This window comes from Cebus imitator, unplaced genomic scaffold (assembly GCF_001604975.1).
Source record: "Cebus imitator isolate Cc_AM_T3 unplaced genomic scaffold, Cebus_imitator-1.0 Scaffold296, whole genome shotgun sequence".
Taxonomy (NCBI): domain Eukaryota; kingdom Metazoa; phylum Chordata; class Mammalia; order Primates; family Cebidae; genus Cebus; species Cebus imitator.
The window spans coordinates 1,278,235-1,287,966 of record NW_016107611.1 but is presented as its reverse complement, the minus strand read 5'-3'; the positions used below and the strand labels follow the sequence as shown (position 1 = coordinate 1,287,966).

Here is a 9,732-nt window from a genome sequence, read left to right as displayed (position 1 = left end):
TAGCTGGGACTACAGGCATATGCCACCACGCCCAGCTAATTTTTGTATTTTTAGTAGAGATGGGGTTTCACCATGTTGGCCAGGCTGGTCTCAAACTCCTGACCTCATAATTCTCCTGCCTAGGCCTCCCAAAGTGCTGGGATTGCAGGCGTGAGCCACTGCGCCCAGCCAGGGCAATTTGTTGTTTTGTTCCTGATTAGTTACTTCACTTTTCTCTCTCTCTTTTTGTATTTTGGACAGGGTCTCACTTCATTGGCCAGACTGGAGTACAATGGTGCCATCATAGCTCACTGCAGCCTCCACATGCTCCCACCTCTACCTCAGCCACACAAGTAGCTGGGACTACAAGCACAGGTCACCAGGTCTCAAACTCCTGACCTCATGATCCACCCGCCTCGGCCTCGGCCTGGGCCTCCCAAAGTGCTGAGATGACAATCGTGAGCCACTGGGCCCGGCGTATTGCGTGCAGAGTTTGATGGAAGAGCGGGGAGCCATCTTGGAATGTGGGAGCCACAATGTAGCAGGAACCTGGACTGTGATGAGTCTTCACAGAGCGGAGCAGTCATACCCGTACTTTATGGCAGAGAGAAACCCACACCTCCCCATTCCACGTAGGTCCCAGTTCCTTCTGGTCTGTTTCACACAGTGATTCTGGAGAATTTTCTCCCACCCTCGCCCCTACCCCATACTCCCCAGTTCTTCAACCCCTCTCCCAGTCTGGTCTGAGGGCCCATCACTTACTCTTCGTCCTCCTCTGCCCCCTGCAGCGTCTGCTCCTTCCGCTGCTGCCGGCAGATAAGGATGCCCGTGGCGGCCACAGCAGTAGCGATAATGGCAGCGATGATGCCCCCAATGATGCCGCCCGTGGCTCCTGCGCCCGCTGTGTTGGGGGTCTCTGCAAGGAGAGGGACAGTGTGAGGGGGTCTCAAGGAGGAAGACACGGCTCCTTACTCCAAGCTACCACCCCCCATCATCGCCTGCCTGCCTATGTTCTCTCCCGAGGGAAGGGGACTTTGTTTCATTTGGCTCAACCTACTGAGCATGAAGAAGGGGCATCCGTATGTGCCCCGCTTGGGACGTGAGTGGAGAACACAACATACAAAGTCTTTACCTTCATGGAACTTGGATTCTGGTTGGGCAGGGAGGCCAACGGTAAGCAAACCAGCACAATAGCTCACATGCTAGATGGGAGTAAGTCATGGGAAATACAAAAATAAGAGAGTGTGGAAGTGAGAGGACCTGCCAAGTGGGGTCCCCAAAGGTAGTGGGAGGGCCCGTGCCTTACTGCAAGGTGACAGCTGAGCAAAGACCTGAAAGAGACACTGGGGATGAGCCATGAGAGTGTCTTGGGGCGTCCGAGGCAGCGCAAATAGCCAGAGGCCCTGCCGGAGGCTTGTGAGGTTTTATGGTTTTTTTTTTTTTTTTTTGAGACGGCCTCACTTTGTTACCGAGGCTAGAATGCATTGGTGTGATCACTGCTCACTGTAGCCTCCATCTCTTGGGCTCAAGCGATCCTCCCACCTCGCCCTCTGGAGAAGCTGGAACTACAGGCATGTGCCACTACGCAAGCTTATTTTTATTTTTTAAAATTTTTTGTAGAGCTGGGGTTTTGCCATGTTGCCCAGGCTGGCACTGAACTCCAGGGCTCAAGTGACCCTCCCGCCTCGGCCTCCCTAAGTGCTGGGATTACACTGCACTAGGCTTGCCTTGTGTTGTATTTTTTTAAAGAAATGTACTTGGTCACATGATCTGAGCTGTCCGTGCAGCAGAGAGCTGCATACTTGGGAGTTCTGGACAATTTGAGGGGATCCTACACTCCAGGGCTGCACCCTGGGAATGGGGCACATTCAGGGGGTCCCACACTCAGGTCCCATCTCACTCACAGCCTTGTGTTTTTAAAGAACAGAAAGCCGGGCGCAGTGGCGCGTGCCTGTAGTCCCAGCTACTCGGGAGGCTGAGGCGGGAGAATCGCTTGAGCCCAGGAGTTCTGGGCTGTCGGGTGTCTGCACTAAGTTCGGCGTCAACATAGTGACCCCCTGGGAGCAGGGGACCACCAGGTTGCCTAAGGAGGGGTGAACCGGCCCAGGTCAGAAACAGAGCAGGTCAAAACTCCCGTGCTGATCAGTAGTGGGATCGTGCCTGTGAATAGCCACTGCACTCCAGCCTGGGCAACATAGCAAGACCCCATCTCTTAAAAACAACAACAATAACAACAAGGAGACCATGTAGCCGGGGCAGAATGAGGCTGGGGAGAGTGGGGAGATGAGAGGAGAGGAGACAGGACCAGAAGAGGCTAGAAGGCAGAGAATGTGGGGGTAGAAATCTGAGATCAAGAATCCCCTCTGGGGACTGGAATCTCCTCCCACTTATCAGGAAAGGGGTCAGGGCCCAGGGCAGTGGCTGCCACCTGTCATCCCAGTGCTTTGGGAGGCCGAGGCAGGAGGATTGCTTAAGACCAGCTAGGGCAATGAGCACGAGACCTCATCTCTAGAAGAAATTGAAAAATTAGCTGGGGCCAGGCACAGTGGCTCACACCTGTCATCCCAGCACTTTTGGAGGCTGAAGTGGGAGGATCGCTTGAGCCCGGGAGTTTGAGACCAGTCTGGGTAACACCGACAGACCATGCCCATTCTACAAAAGAAAAAAAAAAAAGGCTGTGCGCGGGGGCTCACACCGTAATGCTGTAATCCCAGCACTTTGGGAGGCCGAGACAGGTGGATTACGAGGTCAGGAGATGGAGAGCATCCTGGCCAACGTGATGAAACCCCATCTCTACTAAAAATACAAAAATCAGCCAGGCATGCTGATGCATGCCTATAATCCCAGCTACTCGGGAGGCTGAGGCAGGAGAATCACTTGAACCCAGGAGGCGGAGGTTTGCAGTGAGCCGAGATCATGCCAAGAGACAGAGCACAACTCCGTCTCAAAAAAAAAAAAATCAACACAAGACAGAAAAAGGGGTGAAGCCCATGTGCTCCTTGGCGCCTCTTCCTAGCACCTCCCATTTCCAAGTCTCCTAATGGAAGAGTTTTTGAAGTGGTTACCTGTTTACTTGCCAATTTCCACACTGGACCGTGCACCTGAGGTCCAGCACACGGTAGGTGTTCGGTGGGTGTGTTAGAAGGACCCATTGTGTGCCAGGCGGTGACGGTTCCCCGCCCCTGCCCTGCTGTTGCCCGGGTGGGGTGAGTGGGCGAGTAAAGACAATAAAGAACGAGTGAGTAACAAGTATGGAAAAGCCCAGGGGGGTCACTCGAGCATCAGCCTCACTCTCCAGATGGGGAGGAAGCTTCCAGAAGATGCTGGACTGCTGGCTCTCCACTGCTCCTGTTCCACAGCCTGGCATCCTCTGGAGGCCTTCAGAGGGTGGGCAAGTGACGGAGAAACTGCCCCTCAATCTGCACACACATCTTCATCCTAAACATACAGCTGCTTTTCCCGTGGTCATTATGGCCGTGTGCACTGGGAGGGCGGGACTGGGTCTGTGCAGGTCACCGAGGCAGCCCCAGCACTGCCTGGCACAGGGCTCGGTGGGGTCTGTGGAGGTCGACGAGGCTGCATGAGGGCATCATGGGCGCGTCCCGACTGGGTCCTGCTACGGCCTTGTGAGGCCGATGTGAACACCGGCCCTGTGTTACAGAGGAGGCAGGGAGGCTCAGGAGGGCAGTGATGACCCGGGTAGCCTGGGAAGTCAAGGACCCCCTCTGTCTTTGCTTTTCCGGTTGAGAGGGGCTGAAGGAAGCTGCTGCCACTCCCAGGAAGTCACTGAAAAGTCCCTTGGGTGACCGATGGGGGCAAGGGTGGAGGAGGCGGTTAGGGAAGCCACTGTGGGGGTGGACAAAGGTGGGACTTCCCCAGCACCGCGCCTACCCATGCCCTTAGGGCCCCTGAGAATGGGAGTGGGGAGCAGCTCTCCCCTCCAGGGACCCTCAGCAGCATGGTGGAGGTGAGGTCTGAGGCTGAGGCGGGGCTGGCTCGCAGCCCCCCCCATTCTCCCAGGACGCAGGGAACCTGGCTGCCCCCACCCCCACCTCCACCTGAAGGCCCAGGAGTTCAGAGAACTCGGGCCTCCTACCCGTCTGGCCACAGGATCCAGAAAGGCAGCCTCTGTCTTGGGACCTAGAAGTCCACATGCCCCCGCCTCTGAGCCCACAGTTCAGGACCTGAATCCTAGTTCCACAAGCCTCGTGATTCTCAGCCGTCCAATGTGTCTTTCCAGCATCCAAGGAGTGCGGGCCCGCAGCCTTCTCTGTCTCACCCCTGCCAGGATCCCATTCTCCGGGAACCTGGTTTGGCTCCTCCCAGCCCCTGGGACCGAGGAGTCCCTGTCCCAACCCCTCTTTCCCCACGACCCAAGGAGGGGTCTGATGTATTACAAGACACCCCCGATGTTTTCCTCCAAGGCATTTATTAACTCCTGAGTGTCACGGGGCCAGGGGCAGGCTGGAGCCCAAACCAAGTCTCTGGGGGTGGGGTCCTCTCTGGGTCCCCATGGCTGGACTCTCAGGGCTCCCCATGCAGCCCTAGAGACGGGAGGCATCCAGTGTGCAGTTCTAGCTCCCTCCAAGTCCCAGGGAAGTGGGAGGCAGCGTTCCACTCCAGTGTCCTCCAGACGAACAGGTCCGACCAGTCTGGAACTGTAGGCTGGCGTGGCCCTGCTGGGGCCGAGTCTGGTTCTCTGTCTGTGTCCGGGTCACACATAAACTGCACGCCGCGAGATGAGGGAACCATCCAGCTGGGACTCCATGTCATCCTCAAGGGCTGGGGGTGGAGGCAACATGAGGCCTTTCTCTGCTTTCTCTTCCTCCTCTTCCTCCTCCTCCTCCTTGCCATCTGGTTCCGTGGGACCAGGGACTACTGGCGTCCAGAAGACGGGGTCCCCATTTCCCAGCACCTGAGTTTTCGCATCGAAGAATCCCCGTAGCCCACTCTCTACTGTGTGAACACCGCAGGCTCCTCCTCTTCCTCCTCCTCCTCCTTGCCATCTGGTTCCGTGGGACCAGGGACTACTGGCGTCCAGAAGACGGGGTCCCCATTTCCCAGCACCTGAGTTTTCGCATCGAAGAATCCCCCGTCGCCGCTGCCTCCTCCACCTCCTCCTCCTCCTCCTTCGGGGCTCTTCCTCTTCCTCCTCCCCCTCAGCAGGATGAAGGCCAAGGACCCCCCAGCCAGAAGCAGCAGCACCAGCAGTGTCCCCCCCACGGCCCCCCACACCAGCTGGCCCATGTCTCGGGGCGAGGCCCTGGGGGTTTCTGAGGAGAGAGAGGACGGGTGAGAGAGAGAGAAAGGGAGACACAAGGTCACCAGGACAGCTCTGGGCAGTGAGGAGGCAGGGGAGACACAGGATGGGGGGAGTGACCAAAATTAGGGGGCATCTAGGCAGAAGAATGGAGGAGGAGGAGGAGGAAGTAGGGGGAAGGGAAGCCCCTCGCCCTTCACCACGGCCTGAGCACTTTGTACAAGGAAGGGAGGCCCCAGTGGTTCCCAGGTGTCTGTGTTTTGCAACATTTAAATAGCTAGCGAACCTCTCAAAAACCAGGTGATTTCACCTAAAAATCCAGGTTTCTCTTATGGGGGAAAAATTAGGTCTGAGAACACCAAATTCCCATCACCAAACTCCCATCTCTGGTGATTGCTGTAGCTGAGTGGAAGCTGGCAATTCGGACACAATGGAACTGGCCACTTAGTCACTGGCCGGGTCCCCAGAGGCACCTGGGTTTGCAGCCCTCCCTGAGTGTGCTGTGGGGTCCTCGCACAGCTGCGAGCTCAGGGGCACACCCCCTTGGTGGAGGACAGCTGGGTTTCAGTGGGAGGCTGTCTGATCCCAAAGCTCTTTGCAGAGGGCCACAGAATCCTGGTAATTCTGCCCTGTCGAGTGACTGGGAGCACTCATTCCCAGTGCTGTGGCCGCCTCCTCAGCAGCCACTCATCCCCAGCATCTAAAATGGGGTTCTTGGCTGGGCACTGTGGCTCACACCTGTAATCTCAGCACTTTGGGAGGCCGAGGCAGGCAAATCACAAGGTCAGGGGATCGAGACCATCCTGGCCAACATGGTGAAACTGTCTCTACTAAAATACAAAAATTAGCTGGACGTGGTGGCATGCACATGTAATCCCAGCTCCTGGGGAGGCTGAGGCAAGGGAATTGCTTGAACCTGGGAGACAGAGGTTGCAGTGAGCCAGGATCATGCCACTACATTCCAGTCTGGCAACAGAGCAAGACTCCGTCTCAAAAAAAAACAAAAGCAAAAAACAAAAAACAAAACTGGGGGGGTTCTCACAGACTGGGACAGTGGGACTTCCTTAGTGCTCTCGCGGGAGCTGAGCAGGTGCAGATGGGGGCATGGGAGGTAGCGGGGAGGTGGAGAGAGGAAATCATGGAGTGCTGAGGAGGGAAGTGTGAGCAGGGATGGATGGGGCTCCTGGGCCCCATGCCAGGGACAGAAATCATTGTAACCAGAACCTACCCGCTCCCGCATGCAAGGCCTAACTGGGACAGATGTGGGCGGAGGGCTCACCTACACCTGACCCCACCTCCACACCTCTACACATAGGACGGGCTGAGACCCAGGAAGGACATCTGTTTCTGTTGTTTTCAAATAGAGGGTCATGACCTAGCGGGCTGTCAGATTAGCTTAGTGACTCGAAAATAGCATTAAAAAACAAAAACAGGAGGATAAAATCTTTTTGGCGGGGTTGGGGGGTTAGGGTGGTACACACATCTCTATACACTGGGGTGAGGAGGGAAACAGATTTTCCTCCTTATTGGGAGTGCCGGTCACTAACTGGACTAGGCTGAGCCTGTCTGCTTCTGGAGGTGGCATCGGTGTTTTGGAACTCGAGGCTAAGTCTGTTCATGTGTCTGGAGGTCAAAGTTCTGATTCGGGCTGGGCGTGGCGGCTCATGCCTGTAATCCCAGCACTTTGGGAGGCGGAGGCAGGAGGATTGCTTTGAGGCCAGGAGTTCAAGACCAACCTGGCCAACATAGCAAGACCCTGTCTCTATTTAAAAAAAAAAAAAAGTTCTCTTGAGTTTGTAAAGATAGATGTGTCCTGTGGTGTGGTGCGTGCACCTAGGTTCGTGCTGCTGTGGACTCCACACTGTGTCTGTAACGGGCCTGTGTGTGCCTGGATGTGGGTTCGTGGCTCAGAAAGCCTCTGAGAGCGACCCCAGCAGCCTTGAGTGTGTCTCCTCTGGCTGTGGCTGTTGGGGTGCTCACTGCCTGTGAAGGGGTTTCTAGGGTGCTTGGAGCATGCGTGTTTCTGCAGGCATTATCTGTAGGTCTTAGTACTGATGTTGCTGGCTGTGGGTGGCTCTGTGGCCACCGTCGGGGGGAGCTGGGGGTGTCTTTCCGCAGCGCTGAGTCTTTCTCTACTGTGTCTGTGTTCTGCAGGCCCCCACCTTGGAGCCACCTGCTGGGTGCGTGGACAGGGGATCAGCTCAGGTGTATCTGGGGTAGAGGTTATGGGTGTAATTCCAGTTTGGTGTCTGGGTGGGTGGAGCTGACCCTCCCCTGGGTGTGCTGCTGAGGGCAGGGACTGTGGCTCACTCACCATTGTATTCCCAACCTCAGCAAGAGTGCCTGGCAAACAGGAAGCACATATTTGTTTAATGAGAATGTCCCTAACGGAGTTTCTGGAGAGTTTGGGGGAGTTTCGGTGACAAGCTCCTCCCTGAATGGCTTTGAGTTTCCGCCCGAGTATCTGTGTGTGAGGGGTGACATTCCTCCGTGTGTGGCCGTCGCTGTCCGGGGTTAGTTTTGCCCCCAGCATGCTGTGTGATGCCTCCCTCCAGGGGCCTGTGCACGTCCCAGCGAGTTAGGTGAGCCCGGAGCGGGACAGCTGTCTCTCTGGGTTTGTGGTCTGCGACAGTGTTTCCCATAGGGGTGTCCTGTCTCCCTGGCTGGATCTGGATTCCTGAGGAGGGGTCTCTTTTCCCTTGGGTGTCCCTGCAAGCATGTGTGCGTTCTAACATTATGACTCAGGAAAGGGGTCTGTTTCTCCCTCTGAGACTAGGCTGTCTGCATGATAGGGACAGCCCCTGTCTGGGAGTTTGTCCCTTCACCTTCAGTCAGGTTTCTGGGGGGCATGCACATTGCATGTCTGCACAGGTTGTGCTACATAAACCGTTGCCCTGGAGTGTTTCTAAGAATGCCTCTTTCCAGCCAGGTGCGGTGGCTCACACCTGTGATCCCAGCACTTCAGGAGGCTGAGGCAGGTGGATCACCTGAGGTCAGGAGTTTGAGACCAGCCTAACCAATATGGTGAAACCCCGTCTCTACTGAAAATACAAAAATTAGCTGGGCATGGTGGTGGACACCTGTAGTCCCAGTTACTCTGGAGGCTGAGACAGGAGAATTGCTTGAACCTGGGAGGTGGAGGTTGCAGTGAGCCGAGATCACACCCCTGCACTCCAGCCTGAGAGACAGAGCAAGACTCCATCTCAAAAAAAAGAAAAAAGTTCAATCCCAGCTACTTGGAAAAGAAAAAAGAAAAAAAAAAAAGTCTCTTTCCAGGTGTCATCTGGCTTCGTTCAGTCTGTCTTGGCTGGTGCCACTGTCCTCCTGGGTGTGTGTCTTGGTGACAATGGGTTTGCAGGGCTACTGTCTCAGCGCGTGTCTCGATTCCGATGCATCTCTGCGACAGAACTTCCCAGCACAGGGAGTGTCTGTGGCTGTGGTCCTGCCAGCTGTGGCGCTGACAGGAGGGGTCTCTGGCCTCAGCTCTGGGGCCTATGGGTCTCTCTGTCCCGGGGAGCACGGCTCTGTGACAGTCCTGGCCTCTCTCTAGCTGTGGGCTCTGCAGTTGTGAGTTCGACCCGGGTTCTGTCACTGGCTGATGGTCTGGCTTCGCGCTTCTTCTCTCTGGCTCCGAGCCTCGGGGTCGGATTGTGTTTCTAGGCGTGGGAGCTCCTGGTTTCTGTCTCTGAGGTTTGCATGCCTGACTCTGGGTGTGCGTCTTTTTCACAAGCTGGAGCCCGGGGCAGCCTCCCTGGATCTCTCCATGAAATTAGACCCTTCCCAGGCCTCTATTTTCTGAGAACCCTGAGCAAGGTCGTCAACCCCCCATCTGCTGCCGTCACCTACCCTGGCATCCCAAATCCAGACCCCAGCCTGAGGCCACAAGAGGAAAGCCAACCCTCCCCTCCCCTCAGCCAGGTGGGTCCACATGCCTCCCAGGCCGGCGCACAGCCTCCCCACCTGCAGCCCCCAAACCCCGAAGGGTGGAATTCCGGGGGAACGCACCCAGGTCTCCACACACGGCCCCCAAGACACACTCACCTCGGACAAAGATGACCTGCTCAGCTCGGCCCGTGCCCACGGCATTGGTGACCGTGCAGATGAAGGTGGTGTTGAACAGGCTGTCCACCGCGTGGATGACCAGCTGGGAGCCCTGGGCTACTGCGGAGGTCGGGAAGGTGCCTGAGGTCCTGGAGGGTGTGGGGTCAAGTGAGGGGAATTCCAAGGTTAGAGGGGAGCACAGGCCTCATCCCTGAAGATACACCCACCAGGGGCCAAGCTCCAAGGGCCTAACTCCCCCTGGAGACCCCAAATTACCGAAATGCAAGCTCCCTCCATCCTAGAAGACTTCAGAGTTTAGGCCCAACCCTTCCTCCCTCAGACCCAGGAGTCTAGGCCCCCAGCCCCTCTTCCCTCAGACCCAGGAATCCAGGCCCCCAGCCCCTCCTCCCTCAGACCCAGGAGTCCAGACCCCAGCCCCTCCTCCCTCAGAC

The 9,732-nt window shown here is 56.5% G+C and overlaps 1 protein-coding gene across 4 annotated transcripts in view; it reads right to left on the bottom strand.

The window, feature by feature from the left end:
- The window catches only part of NECTIN2 (nectin cell adhesion molecule 2), a 40,402-nt gene that overhangs the window by 5,202 nt on the left and 25,468 nt on the right, over positions 1–9,732 (bottom strand). The window contains exons 5-7 of one of the 4 annotated variants that reach the window (XM_017502425.2): positions 9,281–9,429; positions 5,001–5,252; positions 4,388–4,848 (exon numbers count right to left, since the gene is read on the bottom strand). In XM_017502425.2, the coding sequence (XP_017357914.1) occupies positions 4,694–4,848; positions 5,001–5,252; positions 9,281–9,429 (556 nt within the window). In that variant the 3' untranslated portion in view covers positions 4,388–4,693. Of the gene's footprint in view, positions 1–741; positions 896–4,387; positions 5,253–9,280; positions 9,430–9,732 lie in introns of those variants that run through there. The other 3 variants (XM_017502424.2, XM_017502423.2, XM_017502426.2) reach the window with 3 other exon arrangements.